Here is a 22,052-nt window from a genome sequence, read left to right on the forward strand (position 1 = left end):
AAGTGTGTGGGAGGAAGTGTTTGTGTCGCACGTTGCTTTCTTTTGGCCTTTTCCACCTGATTTTTCTTTTTTACCATATTCACACACTGCTTTGCCAAATGGAGAAGGCTGAAAAGCATGGCAGACCAGTCGGATGCAAAAAGCAAAAGCGTTAAGTGAACCTGCAAACCAACAACATGCAAGTTTTTAAAGTGACTTTTCAGCTGTCACTTGCTGTGCCATTCTTGTGGGGAAACGCAGTTAGAATGTGGTGCGGTGGCTGTGAACCACTTTTTGGGACAGAGGTGAAAGCATGGACCTTAAATCTGGGGGAATTGAACTTGTTTCATATCATCCTTGTTCAGAAATCTTCTGTATTTCTTCTTGCAGTTTCTTTCAGACTTTTTTTTCAAATATTACACATCACTCTCAGGTCATAAGGTTAGCCGGATGCACAGTGTTGTTTTTCTCATAGTCGCACTGGGTGCTATGATGCGTTTCCCGTGACACGTATCCATGATGACAACACAGCTCACAACATGTTTGCAACTCTTATGACAGTAAAAGTGCAACATTCAGCATTGGGATAATCTACCCCTACAAAGGGGCTTTTCTGTTCTATTTGTTCCAGTTTCTTACCTACATCATATGAATTTGGTCAGACAGCATTTCCCCTCCGGGGTGATTATATCTGTGGACTGTGTGTCAGCTGTTTTGGTCTGTGACGCAACAGGTCAACTGGGCATGTAGCAGCATTGTACATACATCTGCCAATGAATCTGTTTCCCCGTCTCGTGCCCGTATGGGACAATGACAGCCGTCCAGTTACTGAACTTGTCTGATCTGTAACCGTGTATAGAAACACACTGCACCAAAAGGTAGAGACATACATTTTTAAAGAAAAAAGCTTGCCTCATGTTTTTTAGAGGTTTCGTCGCACTTTAATTTGTCATTGCCAACATTTAAAAAAAAAAAAAAAATTGTCTCATCAGCGTAGTAGTTCCAGTCTAAAATATCACTTAAAGGCAAACACACACAACTGATAGCAGCAAGTCATTCAGGGAAACTGACAGTGGAGCGAGGCTTCTACATAAAAACTACAGAAAGATGCTGATGTTAAAAGTGTGTTTGCACAACAAATGTTATTGCACTTTCATTCATATGGCAGCACATTTAAAAGAAAACTAAATGCTAAAAGTTATACACTACTTTTGAATTAATTTTTGGATTTTGCGTACAAATGTGATTAATCGTGATTAATCAGGAAAATCATGTGATTAATTAGATTCAAAATTTTAATCGTTGCCCAGCCTTACTTTTTACATTCTTTCTGGTTTCTTCTCACTAAACAGATGTAGCTGGGACACTTCTGGCATCTCTTACTCTGATGTTTGCATATTTGGTCCCAAATATCGCCCCACACACACACACGTAATGTAGAATTAGATTATATTGTTGAATCAAATCTACGAGCAGTCGTGGACGACAGTGATGAAGCCCTTACGCCAACTCCCACTGTGCTCACAACAGAGCTGCTTTTCAAAATCAACAAAACCATAAAAAGTATTTATCGCTGACGGGTCCATCACAGCTCATGTTTAATTCATCAACTGATGTGAAGCGTTCGGTAATATCACCTGATCCTCTCACAGGGCAGTTGGAGGACATCTCGTTCGTGTTGAGGTGAATAGCATTTGTCAGGAAATGTTTTGTTCAAAGTTCAACGATGGTCTACGAGCCTGAGCTTTCAGAGCAGCGTACTCGAAGTCTGTGAAGTGTTCAGTAAACAGAGATATGACCAGACAGCCTCTATCTGCCAATAAACGTTTTGCGGCATGCTTTAAGGTTTTAACTGATGGATAGATGTAGAGATGAGGTTTTTTTCATTAGCTGCTTTTTTAAGACTTTTAGTAGATACCAGTAGTTCAATAGTTACACATCAGTCACATCATTTTCACAGAATTCATGTCATTTTGTCGTGTTTTTGTCGACTATTCACCGATACTTGCTTTTAGGATAAAATGTGTGTGGCAAATGAGCAAAATAAGTTCATGTATAGCATTACAAAAAGTGCTCTGACAGGCCGTTTTGTAAGTGGAGAGTTGAATTGTGGCCACGGCTGGGTAGTAGACATGAGGGGGACAAAGGTGACGCGCTGAGTAAGAGGCTGAAAGAAAAATAGTTGGCAGGCAGGAAGGCTACAGATGTAGAGTTTGTCCTTAGAAAATAGTTGGCTCTTGATAGTCTACGTTGGGGAGACAAAAATGCATTTGTACCTGTGTCACCTTGTATTTTGAGTCTCTTTTTTTCCTTACTATTACCTTGTTTTTTTTGCCACAATGTAGGAAAGTGCCTCAATAACGGTGCCTCAAATAACTGACAAGAACTGTTTCAGATATCAGTGGAGACAGTAAGGCTGTCACTTTTTCCAGATGTCGAGTTTGAACAAATTTGAAATAAAAATGCATTTCTTCTTGTGAACGTGTCTTTGCTGTATTGTCATCGGGGCATTTTACATGGCTCTGTCAACGGACCTGCTGTGGCTGACTGTGCCAGACGCTCACTCGCTGATGAGTGGTGCCTCCGCTGCTTCAACCGGGCGATAAGCGAGCAGATGAGTCTGCAGATTTGTCGTCATTATAAATTATGCTTTGTAACAAAGTCAACAAACAGCCTTACGAAGTACTTACAAACACAACTACTCGGGTTATTTGGTGTTGGGATTTTCCTCTTTGGATGACATTGCTCACCAGTTTCCTGCATTTTAGGTAGCAACGGAGCAACAGCGACATTGGAGTCTTTTACTGATTGGCTGGCTGGCTGGGTAGGCCCAGCCGATCCCGTACCACCCTCCGGTGGATCACAATGCAAACTTCTAACAGTTGAATCTATTTGTACAGCTTACGGTCTGAAGCACTTACAGGCTGCGATTTTTGATACCTTGTTCAAACTCCAAAGAAAAAGGGACAGTTCCAGTGTACAGTGTGATGATCTGGTGACTGAAAGGCATATAAACGATGAAACATTTCCTTTTATAATTGTAGCAACAAAACCTATTTGTTTTTTAATTTAAATGCAATAAACATTGATGATGCGTAGCTAAAAGAATCTGAGAGGTTTATTGAAGACCTTGAGACGCGGTCTGATGTTGGCTTCTTCCCTCCAGCCAGTGAAATGCTCACTGTGCCATTGGCTGCAGCACAAGCCCAGAAATGATCAATCCACCCCTGTGCTCAACAGTTAAGAAAATTAAAAAAATTCTGCACCCTTTTCCTGGATTTACCTTTCCTTGTAGCAGCCAAAGAGTTCAGTCTCAACCTCATCAAACCTCTGGATTTATTTCCAAAGTACATTGGAGTAGTGCTGGGCGGTATGACCAAAAATACATATCACGGTATTTTTTCACGGTATCACGGTTTCACGGTATATCACGGTATTTTTTTTTCATGCATAATTAGGTGTTCACAGCATTTTCTACAGATTGAGAACAGAATTAAAAATTAAAATAAAAATTCTTCAAAATAATTCCTTTGTTAATAATTGGTCACACAGAACTTTATTGTATTAATATTCACATCGTCATTGTAAACAAATTAATAACATAGCTAATTACACTGGTGGGACTGTTCAGCTGTTTCAGACTGATACCTCCGGTTCAGGCTGCTCCTCATCCTCAACACGCACGTCTCTCTTTCAGTCGCGGAAAATATTTTTCAATACTCATCTGGATTGAAGCAGCAAACATTCAGTGTAAGAGTTTAAAAAACCTACTTTATTTGATTCACAGCTGCTAGTGTTTAGACCTTGACAACCCAACTACATTTTTTTTTTTACGGCAAACTTGCGACTAGTTAACTTTATAAAGAAGGCGTAATCGCTTGTTTGCTATGGGTCGGGTCGGGACGGGACAACATTGTATTAAAAATATTTTTATAGGACTTTTTAATGTGTGACTTTATAAAGTTGCATGTGATACCAACCTTTTTTGAATTCCGCCAGCCGTCTTCTTTCAATTGAGCTAATCTAATGCGACGCTGAAGCTAGCAAGCTTCCAGGCATGATCTCGCTGATGGAGACACACGCGGTGTGCACGGAGGGGAGGGGCTGCGTGTGCGTGTGTGTGTGTGTGTGTGTGTGAGTAGGCTATGGGAGAGAGACGCGTGACTGACAGAGACGGAGGGAGAGCAGGCAAAGGAAATGCAGCTTAATGAATACGAGTATTTTTTAAATAGCGTTAAAAATAGACAGTAAACATGCCTGTTTAGAAGCGCAACACTGAAAAGGGTCCCGTCTCAAACAATGTTGCGCGACGCAGCATTCCCCCCCGTTGTGTAATCAAATACACCGGTATGGCGGTATATTAAAAATTCATATCATAATGAAATTATAAACCAGTATTCGGTGTGAACCCGTATACCGCCCGGCACTACATTGGAGTTAATTGGATATACATTTACAAACGTCTGACATTGATGCCATAAAGGTTTTCCTCTAGAAGAGGGCACCACCGCTGCTAAATCTTCTTTCAGTTCTTCTTTTGGTCAAACAGAGAGCTATGAATGGCTCTCACAAAAAACTGCTTTGTCTTCCAGATCTCATCTCCACTCCTCCTGTTAACTGCGTGGGCTTTTTTTCAGCTGCTCAGAATAACCCATAGCTTTGGATTTGTTTGGACAAGGTTACCTAAAACTCTGGTTAAATGGAGACCCGTTATGTTTGTTGTTATGTTACTGCAACTCTAAGGCATATTTTGTCAGGTTGTAAGGTTGGTCTGTCACAAAGCCGGTATACGTGGCAACATAACCAAGTATTAAGAAGCTTAGCTGCAGGTATTGAAGATAAACGAAGGCAGGTAAACTTAGGAGGGTCTAAGGTGAAGAGAGTGGCAATTCAGTTTGTTCAAGAGGGGGAGAAAGTTAATAAGACGATAAGGAGGCAAGGCAGATGATGCTTGTGATTGGGAGATGCAGGTAGATTTAGGAAATAAGCTTATTGTTCCCCAGGAAATAGCCTCTACAAATCTAAGGCCTGATATAGTCTTGTGGTCTAGAAGTAGAATGAGAGCCTATTTCATAGAGCTGACTGTTCCTTGGGAGGAATTAGTAGCAGAAGCATATGAAAGGAAAAAGCTTAGGTATGTGGAGTTGGGGGCAGAAGCAGAGCAGCAAGGATGGAAAGTTAGGATATGTCCAGTGGAAGTAGGATGTAGAGGCTTTGTTGCAAAGTCTGTTTTCTCATTATTGAGGGAGCTGGGTGTAAGTGGACAGAATGTGAGGAAAATGGTGAAGGAAGTTTCAGATAAGGCAGTAAGGGCCAGTTAGTGGTTTTTTTCGATTAGAAGAAGCAATAGTAGCTGGGGGCCCAGCAGGGAGAGCACTTAGGGTAAACAGACTCTTGAGAGAAGCAAGGAAGAAATCCAGGATGTATTTAAGTGGGGAGTGTGGCCCGTGTGAGCCTTTTGAAACTAGGCGGCCTTTTCAGGTGAGTTGTATTTACTGGCATTTTTAGTGACTGTAGGACCGTTTAGGTGAGTTTGTCTTCTGAATCTGCTAGTGTGTCTTGTCCTGCACCCTCTATACTTTCATTACCCCCTACCCGAACCTGGGTTTTTATTCCCACCCTGCTATGACTGGTGTGCAGTTGGTTAGAGGCTGGGGTAGCTGATAATAATGCTGCTTGTGGAAGAAAAGATGGTTGTTGTGGTGTGAGGAGCAGTGTTGGCTGGCATTAGGGGAGTGACTCTGGGACGCCATTGATCACTGTCTAGTCTCCTGCTGGTGTCGTGGGCCCAACTAGACGAAACACTGAAGGAGGTTCCCATCTGATGACCCCAATGACGTGTTGGTCAGCACTGCTCACTGGTCTATATAGGGAGTATAGAGATAAGGAGGTTCTTCATTAGGTACTGAGCCAGTATTAGAAGGTCAATTGTTGAATTTAGGGAAATATTCAGTCTGGTCCATTTTTTTCTTTTCTTTTTTGTGTTCAAGTTTTTCATCAAGCTTTTAAATTTGCATCACCTGACTTTCTAAAATACCGTTCACAAAGCAAAACCTTGTCAAAAAGTGCCAATCTTTGTATTGCATATATAATGCAGATACTAATGTATTCCTATTTACATGATATCCCGCATTTGGTTCATTTTGCAGCTGCAGCAGAGGTAGATAAAGTGATGGCTTCCCAAACATTAAAGAAAATCAAATTAAATCTTCCCACTGTATTATGGCCTACTCATGGATAATGGTGGGATGGTGTTTCATCATCTCACTGGTAGCTGAAATAACACTCTCCCTTGAACTCGTCTCATTTCAATTACATACAGTCTTGTTCTCTCTGATTGCCCACTGATATATCAGCCCCCTCCAAAAAAATGCAATATTTCAGATGATCTAATTATACAAAAGCCTTTAATTTTTTTCTGAAATACTGCTGTATTTTTTTTGGGCTATTCCAATGTTTAGCACCTCCGGTCCACTGTAAAATTTACTTGCAATCACCGTGGCAATGATGTCAACAAAAGCCAAATGTGAGCAATCATTAAAAACAAGCACCTAATCGTGGAAGTATAGTTCACGAGTGCTCAATTTTGCATTTAGATTAGTAATTAGAGATGTTGGGAAACAGAGAGCCGCTATCTGAGATAAGAACCTGTGCTCAGGGTATGACAAATAAGGAGGTGAATAAAATGGGGTTTAGGTGTGTGGTTAGCCTCCCATGTGAGCGAAGTGGCCGAGAGCCAGAGCAACCGTTGGCAGGAGTAGCAAACAGAGGCACCTTAAATAGTCAAACGAGATTCAGCAGCATTTGTTTTTATGTGGTTTTCTTTAGATAAGCAAAGCAGGGAAGGTATCGTTGGCTGTCCCAGAAGACCTGCTGAACATTTCCCCCTGGGCCAACGAGTGGATGAAGAGAGGCCGGATCATTTTGACATCATGCACGCTGACCAGCGAGATTCCCTCCCAGCTCAGATCTATTTTCTCTCCTGCTATCTTCTTCCCCTGAGACCTAAATCAATTACTTATGAGGTTCTAGTGCCAGCCACCGAGGGGATGACAGGGAGTGTTTGGGCTTCTGCTTGCTAAATTCCGGCACCAAGGGGCATTTGTAGTTGGTAATCTTACTTGTGCAGGAGCCGAGGAGGCCGCTTTGAAATTTCAATCGAGGATCATAAATATTGTAGGACGTATTGTCCCCTTAGATTTCTTTGTTTCTTCGTTTGGTGCAGCATTTTACCTTTCGAACACGAAGTGACTGACTTTTCTTTCTTGCCAGGAATGATTTGTAACACCAGAGCTTATGCAGATTTTAAGACCAGCTATTGATGCAGATGCAAAGGCACGCGGAGGGAGGCCGGCACGCTACACTCTCCTGTCTTCTCAGATCATCTGTGAATCAAATGGGCCTGTCAAAGTGCTCCCTGCGTCAGCTCGAACACATAACTGTTTGTGCTGTCAACAGACTGTATAATGTAGAAGGGAGATAAGATTATATTGCTAGCAGGTAGAAAGAGACGCCTGCAGCTCTGCCGGGGACTTATCTGTTCCTTGCGAGTGCCCACATGAACCACCAGAATCCATTGGGTAGCAGCGGGTGCTCAGATGTGTGTGCTTCGAAAAGAACAGGTAGCAGACACCCATGCCAAGAATGTAATGATGATCAGAGTTCGCGTTAGTGTGGCTTGGAACCTGAATGTTTGCTGTGAAGCGCCGGCAAATTTGTCATGGTTTAGCTTTGTTATACACCATGTAAGCTGTCCCCTTACACCAGGGAGCTGTTGAGCAGAACCTCTGCTGCTGAGGTTTAAAGCATTAAACTCCCGTTTCCATAATAATGTCAAAAGTGAGTTGTGTCTAGGTAACTGGACAAGCCTCTATCTGTCTTCTCTCTCGTTTCAGGCTTTAGCTGATTGATAAGCCAAGTAATGGCCCTCCACAGTCCCTCTTTTATTTTCAGACTTTGCATGCAAGAGGCGCCGTCTGCTCACAGATGGCCCTATCATCTCCCAAAGTAGCCAGATGAGTTCTCGTTTCATAGGGCGCAGAAGGACGCCAGGGTTCGAGCTAGCTTTTGATCACTTGTTTCTATGCTTGTATCCGTGTGTGTCAGTGCACGCACAGGCAGTAATCTGAGGAATAATAGAGCAATTTACAGTCTGCATATGTACCGATTCCTTTACAGACTTATCAGCTGTGTAAATTCAGAATTATGACATAATCATGTCATTTCAGCCCGTCTGTTCCCTCAACGTGTTCCAGCAACAGTCCTCTGCTCGGTAACAGAAACACCGTTGTACTGGGAGGAAAACCTGCTGGGGGATACAGAAGAGAATGTGAAACTCATTGAGAAGCAGCACATCTGCTTCAAAAGTCTGGATGAATTGTTTTTCAGAATCTGTTGACGTGGAGCAGCTTGCTGGCTTATTCTGGTTTCTTTTTCTTTTTGTTATAGGTGTTTTTTTCTCAGTTTTGGTTGTCCCTTAAGACATAATGTTGTTTTTTTTGTTTGTTTTTTTTCAATATGGGGGCAAATATCCCCACACATAATAGAATAATTTGCTTAGTTTAAATAAGAAAAGAAGTGATCTACCCGAACTGCGAGCTGCTGACTGAGCCGATGTTTAAGGCTGAGCACCTTCATTCAGATCCCAAGTAAATGACATTCAAGGGTAATTTCACTATTCTCACAAATAATCCTGAGACTAGAAGGTTGAAGGTTTGTATTATTGGACCAATTTCTAAAGTACATCCATTCATTGCAAGTTTATCACAGCAAGATTTCCCCTGTCAAATTCAAGGTTGAATTTTCAACATATAAAGCCTGCTTGTGGTTAAATCAGAAATTATTACCTCAGCCTGATTTGCTTGGTAAAAATGAATAAAACAAATTCAGTTTCATCTGTTTATTTAGTCTTTTTCCTCTCTGCTTCTAGCTATCGGTGAGCCAGTGGGGCTGGAGTGGTACAACCCCCAGGGTGAGCGCATTGTGCCCTCTAAGCGAATGGCACTACACACGGAGACGTCGCGATCCAGGCTCATCATTTACAACGCCATCATCGAGGACGCAGGGATCTACCGCTGCCAGGCCACCGACGCCAGCGGTCACACGGAGGAGGCCTCGGTGGTGCTGGAAATCTACCGTAAGCTCGCCTGATGCGTGCACCAACGTTTCACTCTTTTACCTGCAGATGCTTTGCATTCGCCTTCCCAGGAGAATTAGACATGAAGAGGGAAAAAAATCCCCCGCATTAGCGTTTGATCACGGGGAGAGAGAGAAGGCTGATTCATATTCCCAACTGACTCACAGCCACAAGCTCTATCTGTGTGTCCGTGCACTTCGGATCCATGTATAGCTTTGACTTCATGCGGGAGCTTGGTTGAGTGTGTTTTTCTTATATTCATTCTTGCAATTAAGGCATCATGACAGCTCGCAATGCCATAGGACTTGAATCCAGCCAGACTTAATGAGGGACATGGCACTGGGCCTAACCTGCCTTGGTGACCCATTATTATTTTCAGGGCAAAAAGTGAATGTTATAAGGCGAGGGGTGGCTCGGTCATTACAGAGACTGTCCCATCACAGATCCTATCTTAACAGCAAGCAGTAAATTAACTACTATTTGCCCCTTCAGAGTGTCCTTGAGCAAGACATCCAGCTCAACCCTTACCAGCTCATTGCTGGTACTTCCTGTGGACAAGAAGACACGAACAAAGATAAAGTAACTAGCTGCTATTAATGTACACTTTTTCTTGTAAAAAAAAACCCGGAGCTTTATTTTTTTACAACTTAGAGGTAATTGTATTCTACAACCAAAAGATTAGTATTACACGTGATGTTTTAAAGGCTGATTGAAGTATCTGATTTATAAAAATGTTACTAGTTTCCAGCCAGCACAGCATAAATAATGAAAGGATTCAGCATTCTTGGAACAGAAGAGCATTTAGATGTCCATGCTGGGTAATGAAATGCTTGACAAGTACAGTATAACAATGAATAAAATATGAAAATTCTGAATCTATGAAGTTTTTTTTTTAATCCTTGCAAGGAAATTCTTAGTACTCGAACACCTTGTGTTCTCAGACAGAGCAGTGACGTGGGATGGATTAACATGATCTGCACTAAGAGAAGTCACACCTGAGATGTGACTAACCAGATACTCTGAAACACTGCAGCTTTGATCTGGAGCCTACACCAAATTTGATTGGAGGGAACTTCAAGATTTAACTCTAAACAACTAGCCAATACACACACACACACACACACTGTTGTATGCTGACACACACTCAGGAAATCTTCACCTGCTGCATGCCTGTCTTTTCATCCTCTCGCCGTGAAGCATTAGGGGAGACATCACAGCCTCAATCACACCTGCCACCACTCAGCCATCGCCTCATTCACCGCATAACCAGCTCCCTAAAAGCACTGTTTCCATGGCAACCAGGCGCCTCGGCCCGCGATGTGGATTGCACGAGCGGAAAACGGATGAAAACCTGCTTAAAGCCTCAGACGGCCACGTGACGACTCCTCAGGTTGACCTGTTGCACCCAAACACATTGGACATTATCTTTCGTGACCCCAGAAGACAGAGTTGAATCCTACCAGTTGCTCCTGACATGTCAACATATGGCCGATTTTTATTTAATTTTATTTATTTTTTCTGCTTGACCCAGCGTTGTGGAAATTAAAGCATGGTCTTTAGAGGAAACAAAAAAAACTATATAGCCTTTGTTTCCATGGTTTCAGACAAACCTCAGATCTCGATTACAATTCAGAAGGCTATATATGATGATTACAAATAATAGTTATTTTTATAAGTAAACTAAACAATTGAGTGCTACAATGTTTGTACAAGAAAAATGAGCATCCATCCATATATATATACATATATACATATATATATATATATATATATATATATATATATATATATATATATATATATATATATATATATATAGCTTGGTGTATACGTGGAGAGGTAGCTATTTGTCTAGATGGACAGAGAGTGAAAGATGTTACATGCTTAGCATTAGTATATGGCATGTAAACTGAAGCATAGCCTCACAGAGCTGTTAGCCTGGGCGCTGATTCGTTCTTGTTCTAAGACACTCTTTAATGTGCCTGAAAATGAATCTGAAGGAAATCTTAAGTTATAAAAGCCACGTTAATTTTAATTAACTGCTGTAGTCTCGTGTTTTACAGCACTACGCTAAGTGGCAGGAGTTACTATTCATGATAAAAAAGAAAGTAAGAACAATATCTGAGCGAGTTCTTTCCATTCCCCATCACTTCATTAATGAACATGACCATAATGGCTGATAAGCCCATTTTCCAAAACCTTCTAAATTGGCTGGTTAAGACAGGAACAGATGTAGATCCCAGTTGAGACGGGTCCAGAGGAATTTACTTATCTGAGACTGTTAACTTCAGTGTGTGTCTTCCAACGACACAAGAGGAACTCTGCAGTGCTGAGTATATCCTAATTTTGCTCGTGTCAAGTGTGCAGTAGAGTGTTACTCCAGAGAGGATGTTTCCCTTACTGATTCTCGTGTAAAGTAGCACGACTACAAAGGAGGCAGGAAATGGATACAAAGAGAACGAATAAGTGTCAGCAAACGTATTCAAGCTTTAGAGAGAGAGAGACACAGAGGGTGTATAAGTTGATTTTGGAAATGGGAACACAAATGATGGGGAAATGATGAGAAACTAACCGAGAGAATGACAAAAACATGCAAAGACATGCTTGAAGATAATGAAGACAGTGAGATGCCAGACACGTTCACAGGCGAAGGGTGCAGTCGGGGAGTAAAAGCTCATTTTAGGGAACAGTCTGGCATAAATCACACAGCCAAATGCTAAGGCTGAAGACCCGCTAACGGAGAAGACTGATATGGGAGCTGTTCCTGATTTATTCACGCCTTCAACGATGCAGCATGCAGGTGATAGCAGGTGGTTGCAACCGTAGCGGAGCCAACTCTGGCACACATCAGAGGCGCCTATCCGAAGAATCGGGTTCGAAGAGGAAAGGCATGCTGTTTGTTTGGAAGGGCTGGTACAAGAACCTCATAAAAGCCCTTCATCAAAACACCAAATGTTTGTTAAGCAGGAGGACGCAGCTTTCAACTGGCAGCAAGTGCAATCTATGACTGAAGTCATTCTAAAACCAAGATGGATGGAATCAAAGGCTCCCTGTGTTTTCCTCTAATTCTGCCACAGAAAGCCTGCAGAAAAACTGATTTGCTTTTGTTGTTTTACGCGATGGTTATGACTGACGGCAACTAAAACGGCCACTTTTCTTTCTCCTCAGAATCATGTTTCATCAGAATCATCTTATCTGGCTCCCCGCAAACAATCAAAGAGTTTTCTCTTGATTTTTTTTTTTTTTTCCGAGTAAAGCCCAAAATTCCATTCCTTTTATATTATTGCATTGTTTTTCTTTCACCTGCTTGTGTGAACTCGTGGGTATTTCTCCAGAAGCAATGCTACCATTGCATTTTTATCTTATTAGCTAAATTGTCCAGTAAATGTGGGACTTTTAGTTAGTCTTTTGAAGGACCATTTAACACTTACACGTCTTAAAAAGCCCTAATTATATTTCCAAATAATTAGTAGAATTAGTAGAACAATGCTCCATTTTAGCTCCCTTCTTCAAGGCCCCCTCTTAAAAAGGCACCGTCTGCTCTGAATGAGTTAAAATGATGGAGTCTGATATTTTTTGCAAAGCATAGGAAACTAGTCACGATTATTATCCAGGACTAACCGGTCTTCATCACCATGTGACGTGTTTGCGTAACGCCTAGATAGTAGCTGCTTTCATTAGTAGCATTCCACCGTTTCTCTGCTGACCAATCAGCCGGCTTGGCCTTTTTAGGAGGAGGGGCTTAAAGAGACTGGAGCGAAGACGAAGGCTGTGGTCGAAACCGCCTACTACATACTACATACTTGAAAACGGCATACTCATCTATCTGACAGTATGCAGAGCGTTTACACACAGTGCACTTCATTCCTGCCCGAGCCGAAATCAGCCGGCCTGAAAAGCTGATTTCGCTTAAGCTATAAACTCTGTAAATATATAACTTTAGCAACATTTGACACATTTTCAGGCGAGAAAGTAGTCATTTAGACCCCCAAGGTGTTGAAAATCTGACAAAATACCGGCTATTTACAATTTTGTTCCCACGAATTCGCCGCTAGTAAAGCTAGCCGCAGTGAGCAACGCACTTCCGGTTATGCCGTTTTGACTGCTCTCGTCCCGTTAACGGAATTTGACCGTTCAAATGGCGATGGGCAACGTTACGTTGCATCTTGGGTAGTTTGAGTGTGACAAGTAACCTCATGATGAATACTCAACATTTCGGCGAATCTAGTATGCATCTAGTGTACATCCGGGAACTTAAAAAAGTATGACTAGTAGGAATAGTAGGAGAAGTAGGCGGTTTCGAACACAGCCGAAGTGTTTCTAATTTAAAGCTGCCGTCGGCAGGTTTTCAAAATTGCGAGTCTAAAGTCGGAAAATTCGAACTGATACAACTTTCAGGTCCCTCCCCCTCTGTGGACGAGGTTGTGCACGTGAGTTCACACCAGTGTGAGCGCACACAAGCTGGGGCAGACTCACGCTCACCAGCGTGTGCACAAGCTGTGATTGACAGGTAGGATTCCTCCACCCTAACTTGATTGGTTAAAAACAGCCGGGAGCACTCGATTTTTGCAAGCACGATTACAGGCTTCAGAGGGAGCTACAGAATTCGGGATTTTTCCTAAACAGCCTATTTAATATTCTCCTTCCAGAATCCCATGACAGTTCAAGCTAATATAACTAAAAAAAAGTTGCCGACGGCAGCTTTAAGGTGCAGCTCTGTACAGTAAAAAGAATTAAAATCTTTTTTCTTTTTCTTCTTTTAACAGAATAGCAAGTAAGCTATTCTATTAGAAACCTGGGAAAACAGAATTAGACACTTAATGGGACAGGCACCACACCCTTTCTGTATGTTTTGCTCCCAAAATACTTTAGGGACTTTCATGCATATTATGTGGGACTGCCCTAAGATTTATAATTTTTGGAAAATTGTTGTACGGACTCTGTCAGATATATGTGACTTTAAACTGCCCATGGACCCTGCTCTACACCTTCTGGATGATGACTCTCCAATCTGTATGAATGAAAGGTCTAGAAAACTCTGGCTTGCTGGTCTGACTGCGGCCAAAAAAATGATTGTACAGGTTTGGCTACCTCCCCACAATTTATCGCTGGAACACTGGCTGCATATGTTTTTGGACATTCTTTATCTTGAACTTTCTTCTGCAAGGACAAATGGTGCCAAACCAAGGACGATGCAAACTTGGTCCAATGGAATAACCAGAGTTAAAGACTTGTTACTAAAGAAAACCTAACGTAACTGTTTGTGAACTGTTATAGATGCTATCTGATTCCCATGTAGAGGGGTGGGGGGAGGGAGGGTAAGTTTCAACAACCGTGCTCCTGTCTATTGTATTGATATTTGCTTGTGAAAATCAATAAAAAATTAGTACAAAAAGAAACCTGGGAAAAATGTTTCTGAACCAGATTTGGGGGTTGATAAGATGATTAGACCACCAGCTTAGTTCTACTAAATTATCAGTAGGGTTTTTTTACATGTTATTTCTTCAGCCACTGAAACAGCCACTTGGCCATCCCGATATTTAAGCCTGCATTATCAACATGAGCAACAAACTGCCGTAAAATTGGAACATTTTCCTACGGGATGCAATGCAGACAGAAAATTAAAAGGAGATGTATTTAAAAGAAAGAAAAGAAAAAAAAAGGTTCTGTCACAAAACAGAAGAGTAACAATCTCCTTTCATTTTTTTTTTCTCTTTTGATGTTCACACCCGGCAGTGAGTTGCCTGAATTCTTACTGGAAATCTCCATCTTGTTTGATCTCGCAGAGCGGTTGACGTTCCGGGATGTTCAGTCGCCACAAGAGTTCCGCCACGGTGAGACGGCAGAGGTGGTGTGTGATGTCATTAGTTCACCGGTGCCCGTAGTGGTGTGGTACTACCAGGACAGAGAGATCACAGAGGAACACCACAGTAAGTTCTGATCTCCTGCTTTCTCTCTTACATCATCTGTATTGTATTGCTCGCCATTTCTGTGTCTTGTTTGTTTTGTTCCCATTTTATGTGGATGAATAGTTGTGTAATAGTTATGCTCTCTTATTCTCCTTCTCATTCAGTCGACCTCTGAAATGTTGGCTTGTTTTTGTTGAAGAATGTCTAAGCCGACTGCCAAACGCGTTGCATTCCTTGTGACTATTGCCTAGTAACTCGTCTTCCTATTTAAATAATTTTATTACAAAGAAAACTGAAGGCCATCATTTATTTCAGCTGCTTAACGTGTCGGGCCTTTGCTATGAATTCTCACCCTTCTCCTTTTTCCACGATGCCTTATTTTAACGCCTCAAAACGCAATCTGAAGTGGTGCACTCAAACCCCTAATCTCCAGATAAACATTGTGTTCATGTTCAAGACAACTCAAGGTCCATACACTCCTTTGGCCATCCCTGCAATCTCCAGTGAGTGTGCAGAACTCCACCGTTATGTATGTTTGTTTGACATGTTGCGGTGGATTGGGCCAACGGTTTGACCATAAACTGCATCTCTATGGATGGGGGGAAAAAAAGAGGCCATTGCTACGTATCTTAAATCAGCATTCTATGTTGAGTCACAAAAGATGAAAAGATTCCCATTTATACGCAAGTAACTTTTCCCTTGATTTATTTCCTCTGTAAAAAATTCACAAATAGATTTATCTCAAAATATGCCACGCTGTTCATTTAGCAAATTATTGTCCCATTTACCACGAAACGGATGATGAAGCAATGGATGCTTCGGGTGCTCCTGTATGAGCATACATCGTTCTGCCGTTCTCTCGCTTATAACGTTGAACTTCAAAAGACCGAGACTGAACCCAAGATGTTGTCACTGATAAAAGCTTTTAAAGTACACGACATCGTTGATTTTGTATTGTGGAATAGCAGGCAGAGCATTACTATAACAGGGCAGAACACACTTGTAGTACTTATCAATCAGTGCTGATTATTCCAGTGATTTATTTTTATTTTTTTCACATGATGATGAAAGGTTGTGGAAGGAAGCATTCTCAGAGAATTACATTTTGAATGTAAATAACGCCAAACGCCTTTGCTTATTGGGATGACAAATGCTCCCGAGCCCCCAGTGTGCGTTCGTCTCTCTCTGTCGCTGAGAAGGCCTGTTAACGTGCCGAAATTGCAGTTCTCGAGGAAATGCTTTTTTCCTCCTTTTGTGTGGATTCATAATAAGACAAGGATGTAAAATTCTATGAATAGAAACCCCCATCAGCCCTGGAGGAGGCATCTAATTTGAACAGAAACCATGTTAACAAGCCTCTGAGAGGATGGATTATGGAGCAGCTGGATGGTGACACCGAACACGCTGCTTCCCGTGAGACGAAAAGCAAACCAGCACCCTGCATCTCGTGAAAAATAAAACAAAAATAAGAAATAAAACATGGATGTCTTTATGTTGTACTGCAATTTCTCCCTACAAAATTCACTCATGTTGTTGTTCATCCTCCATCCCTGTTGAACAAAGGATGATGTCATAGAACTCTCCCTGGAAATCCAACCCTTTTTTTTTTTTTTTTCACTTTAATCCTGTGATATCAGAGGGATGGTCGACTTAATTTACAAAGAGAGAACAGGTAGTAGGAGACGATCACACAGAGGAGAGATTTACTTTCAGTGATACTTTCTTCCTAAAGAAGGATGGTGCGGTTGTGAGAACCAGTGCGTAGGAGTCATTATTTCATCTTCCCCACCTCCGTGATCTATGCTGCTTCTTGCCCATCCTCCTTTCTGGAAGAAAAAAAAAAGCAAATATCAGAGCACTGATTAGAAAGAGTGACCCCTTGAATCCTTGAATCTGTCACATTTTTAATTGAAATTCAAATCTTCAGTGGCAGCGTAGTGATGAAAAATCCAGAGGCGGGTTTTTTCTTCTTTAATCATTTCACTCTAATTGCGATGCCTTGTTATAAATATCTTTGCTGGAGAGAAATGAGATAGAGGCCTCAGTAGTCCCGGCCAATCTTACAGTGGCCACAATAGCGCGGAGCTGTAATTGCGCGAGTGTTTATCTTTGTGGACTTTATCAGGCAAATGTGCTGAACTGAAGATTGACAGTCTAACTGCTGAAGAGCGGAGATGGCAATTTTCTCCTGCTGTTTTCCCTAACTTTCTTATCTCGCCTCTCCCTCTGTCTTACACTGTTGTTCTTTTGTCGTTTCCTCTCCCCCCGCCTTCTGCTTTCTGTCTGTCCTCCTCTCCGCCCATGCTGTGAAGGTAGGTTCCAAGTGTTGGCAAACAACAACCTGCAGATCCATCAGGTGACCAAGGCTGACGAGGGGGTGTACCGCTGTGAGGCCAGCGTGGAGGCCCGCGGGGAGATCGATTTTGTGGACATAGCCGTGGTGGTCAACGGTGAGTCGCAGCTTTAAGTCCTACATACGCGTATGTGCATCAGCACTCCCTTCTCTTGAAAGTTGGAAAACTTAGCAAAAAAAAGACATTTTGGAAAAACCCCAAGTCTGATCCAGACGTCCGAGTTCACATTGCAGCTTTTCAAAAAAACAAGCATACTGGGACCATGCTAGCTGTTAATGTGATGAAGATTTATGTTCCGGTTAAAGGCTCACTACCCTCAGAAGCGTTATGGAACCGTAAGGTGCCGCCAGGTCCCCACCCCTAACACCCACAGACAGAACACGTAGACAAGAGAGGATGGAAGTTACTTTTAATGTAATGCCAGTTTTATATATATATCAGTGAAGAAAGAACCGGTTTGAAGAGAGGTCATTCGGAGTTGTACACAGCATATAAGGCAAAAACAGAATTTGTACTGTTCTAATGTGCGTGGACATCAATATTTGTGGTAAGCATATTTACTCTTCAACCCAGCCTGAACCCCTCTTAGACCAGCTTTCTGTCATTTCTTCAGGAATAGTTCTCCAGGCTTCTTGAAGGACATCCCAAAGCTCTTTGCTCTTTCGATGTTGGCTGCCTTCTGCTCCGTTCTCTGCCAACATGATCCCACACTGCTTCAGTAATGTTGGGCTCTGGGGAGGATTCATCCCTCCATCAGACCTGCTGCCACTGATTTTCAGTCCACTTCTTGTGTCCTTTGGCACAGCTCAGCCTTTTCTCCCTGTTTCCCTTCCTTAAGAACGGCTTCCTGACAGCCACCCTTCCATGGAGCCCATTTCTGATGAGGCTACAGTGAACAGTAGATGGATCAACTGAAGGTCCTGTATCAGGTCTTTGCTGTATTTTTATCTATTTCTTAAGGACATAATTATCAGATACTGTTTTATCTCCTGCAGATAGGTTTTTCTAAGCTTAAACTTCCTCTTTTGTTCCTCCACTTATCTGGTTTCCTCAAATTTTCAGACTCACTGCACACCTGCTGAGATATCAAGTTTCAGGCTAATAGTTCCTTGAGTTATTCCTCTGACAATGGGTGCTAGGTCTGGACTGAAAATGTGTGAAAAAGCAGCCAAAGTCCAAAGAGAATCCTTCAGAAAGCCTGGAGAAGTGTTCAAGCCCACTTGGAAAGAATACGAGAAAGTCTGGCTCCTTGGAAGCAAAATATGATGAAATGAATCATGCATGTTTGTCTAAATTGAAAATGGGCAACGATACGTACAATAATACAACAATATTTATAAAAAAATTGGCAGAAAATGTGTTTAACTGAAGCAACCGTTGGAACACCTTCTTTAATCTAAGATAAAATATCTGTAAACTTCATGCTTTTATTTCAAAGAAACAATAATCCCAGTTGAACATGGATGGTATCAAGGCCGTCTCCTAAGAACATTCTTGGATTGTTACCCTCCCGCTGAGTAAATTAGAAAAGTGGCGGAAAGGGTCCGCAGGATAATAAATCTTTAGCTGCATGCTTGGAATGTTTTGTTCCACAAGGAACATGAAAAATGCACAGCTTGTCTTTGCCGCCACGATTCACATAAACCAACAATAACACCCATTTTAGATTCCGAGCACACGCGTTCTACTCCTCACAGTGTCAACAGATTAACATGCAATCGGGGTGGAATTTCCTCTGCATGCACAAGTTGTGCTGTTGTTGTTTTCAAAACCGAACGCCGGTCGTTCTGTTCATTCTGACACACGTGGAGGTGCCCAAAGTTAAAGGTAGAGAGGGTCATCGGGGCTTGTTCAGGAGCAGCCAGTGATTGCAATAGAACACAGATTTGTACGCTTTGGAGATCAAGATCAGTGGTCTGACACTGAGAATAAAGTGAAAGAAGCCTTTTATTTTTCTCAACAAGCATTTTGATGCTGATCTATTTGAAAACTGAGCTGCACCTTGTAAGCTGTCAGTTTGTTGACGATGATTTAAGTCTTATTGAGCCTGTTACCGGAGCACCACATCATGAGCTTGACACATCTCAGAGCTTGTTTACAGCGTTTAGATCATCTGCAGTCAAGTCAACAGCACCTCCTGACGTGCGCAAACCAAGCTTGAAATTCATGTCAAACATGCGTTCCAAATGAGTTGTCAGCTTTGACGGATTCAGCTCCACCGACTCATTCCTGGCTAGTTTTCTCTTAAAGCTTCTATTCGTGGTGATTTTTATTTTTTTTTCGTTTCGATTCATTTAAGTCTTTTGTTTGATTGAAAACTTCAGTACCTGCGGATACTGTAATCAGGAAAAAAAAAAAAGAAAAATCGAAGGACGTCAGTTTAATTTTTCCATTTGTCCTCATTTACATTGAGTGACCCGAGACTGCCGCAGCGATTGAAATGTGATTTCACTGAGGCCACAAGCGTCTTGCAACGGTCGAACAGCTGCAATATTGTCTGTGCCTTTGTAATTCTCACACACCTAATGTAATAGCAGAGTGGGCCTCTGCTCAAAAAGTATGAATTGCGTTCAATTTAGCACACCACTCACCTCACTTGTGTGGAGGATCCAATAAGCCTGCTCAATGAGGCACAACCTATTATTGCAGCGATGCAACACTTGCCATGTGGTGCTGAGATGGGACAGACTGTGCAGCACTTTTCTGGGCATCGTGATAGGTAGCTCACTCTCTGAGGAAGCCGTACCCAGAGCAAGTCGTTTGATGAACTTTACTTTTCTTCAGGAAGACTTCCTCTGTTGCCTCTCACAGAGACTCTAATGCTGCACAGTACATTTATCACGAAGCTGACAAAATCTTATCAGTCGCAACACTTTGTCCGAATGAACAACATAGAGCACTTGCAGTTGAAAGTTTTTGATTCTCTGCTCAGAGTAGCTCATTGCTGCGGGGCATCTGGTACAGGAGTACCCCCTTTTTGTTGTGCGAAGCTGAAAACCTTGCATTTCATGAGAATAAAATACTGAAAACAAGAAAGACAAAACTGTCACATTTCACAGAGCATAAGCAATGAAAAAGAATGATAACCACAACATTTCACAAAGCAAAGCAGTCGAATGGAAAACAAAATGACCACAAAGCACAGTAATAAAACTGAAAGCAGACGTTCAACCTGTTTTCATTCTTGGGGGAGAAAATACGGTTGGTTTGTTAAAACAGCGTAAAACGGCTCCAGCACGATTCTGGATTATTTACTTATGAATGAACTAAAGTTCTAATGAGGAAGAGTGGATTAGCCCAGAATCGCAAAACTCTTCCCTTTCCCTTTTATTTACTTTTCACTTGCACTTTGCTGTTGCACGTATAAACTGTTCTGTTAGGTTTAGGCAACACAAATGTCTGGTTCAGTTTAGGAATGAGAACGACTCGGTTCGGGTTAGGAAAGTATCACAGTTTTGTTTAAAACGCACCTCTTCACGCTGTTTTTCTTAACTCGGACGCGGAATACAGCACTAAACTAAGATGATCCTGCGCGTTATGACGTTCCACGCAGCTGTGTTAGGTCCTTAATTTAGTCTTGTTCACTAACTCTGCCCCCTAGTGTTCAATGTATGGAAAAGCATTTCTCTTTTTCTTGAATGTATGACCATTAGATGAATATCACTACAGCTATGGGAAACGTTTTCTGGAACATGTTTATGGAATTACACCGTCTGAACAACACCAATAATACAGTAAATGAAAGAGCTTTGTCTGTGAAAGAACCACTGTACATGCACTCTGTACATTACACAGCTTTCTTTTGTGTCAGTGTTCGTACTTTATTTGCTAAATATAAAGTTTTCATTCGAAGCTATTTGATTGTTAGTTATAATTGAGGCAAATCTTGGAGGGGAAAATGTGGAGGACGAAGTCTTAGATGTTCCCAAAGGAATCCACCCAGGTCGAAGCAATGCAAAGCGGCACAATCCAACATAAAAAGTCACAGAAAAGAAAACTGCGCATTCGTTTTGCTGAGGACGAAATCTGAACTTTTTTTTTTTTTTGTTGTGTCCTCCAGCACAACGTTCAGATTGATATGTTTGTCTCCGCCTGAGGGAGCTTCACTCGACGTTTCACTGCAAGCCACAATGTTTTCCTACTCTTAATGACCTTGTTTTAAAGACCTAACCTTTTTATAGAGTTTCCCTTCGGGCAAATTTAATTTTCATTTCAATTGATTCCTAATTATTTTATAAGAAAATACTTTTTAATACCTTACCCCTAACCGTGTTATATGAATGCCTTAATCAAATAGTGTAAAACGGTGGCAAAACGGATGCAAAAATGGCATTTTATAGTAAGGTCACTTAGTAATGCATTTCTCTCAGTCAGGTTTGTGGCACCATCCTTGAACCCCTCCAACCTCCAACTGACAACTTTTTGCCTGTTAAATCTGAGGTTATTGTCGACATGTGACCATCGAAACCAAAGGCTATTTCCATGTGCTGCAGCACAAGAAAACAACAAAACTCCTGTCTGTGCAAACAAATCAGTGACTGATTTGACATTTTCCTCCGAGAGAAACGCGAGCACGCGAGGCGTAAAGCCTTTCGCTCCTCATCGATTAGTGACCGTAAGAGGCGATGCTGTCGAATGACAATTGATTACCGAAGCACCACAAATCTGATTGTT

General features: G+C 41.8%; 1 protein-coding gene across 6 annotated transcripts in view; it reads left to right on the plus strand.

Annotated features, from left to right (window-relative positions):
* Nucleotides 1-22,052, plus strand: part of ncam2 (neural cell adhesion molecule 2) — a 332,410-nt gene that overhangs the window by 234,357 nt on the left and 76,001 nt on the right. For all 6 annotated transcript variants that reach the window (XM_075477736.1, XM_075477734.1, XM_075477731.1 and 3 more), the window contains exons 3-5: nucleotides 8,909-9,115; nucleotides 14,902-15,045; nucleotides 17,337-17,474. In XM_075477736.1, coding sequence (XP_075333851.1) covers nucleotides 8,909-9,115; nucleotides 14,902-15,045; nucleotides 17,337-17,474 — 489 coding nt within the window. The remainder of the gene's footprint in view (nucleotides 1-8,908; nucleotides 9,116-14,901; nucleotides 15,046-17,336; nucleotides 17,475-22,052) is intronic.

This window comes from Odontesthes bonariensis, chromosome 11 (assembly GCF_027942865.1).
Source record: "Odontesthes bonariensis isolate fOdoBon6 chromosome 11, fOdoBon6.hap1, whole genome shotgun sequence".
NCBI lineage: Eukaryota > Metazoa > Chordata > Actinopteri > Atheriniformes > Atherinopsidae > Odontesthes > Odontesthes bonariensis.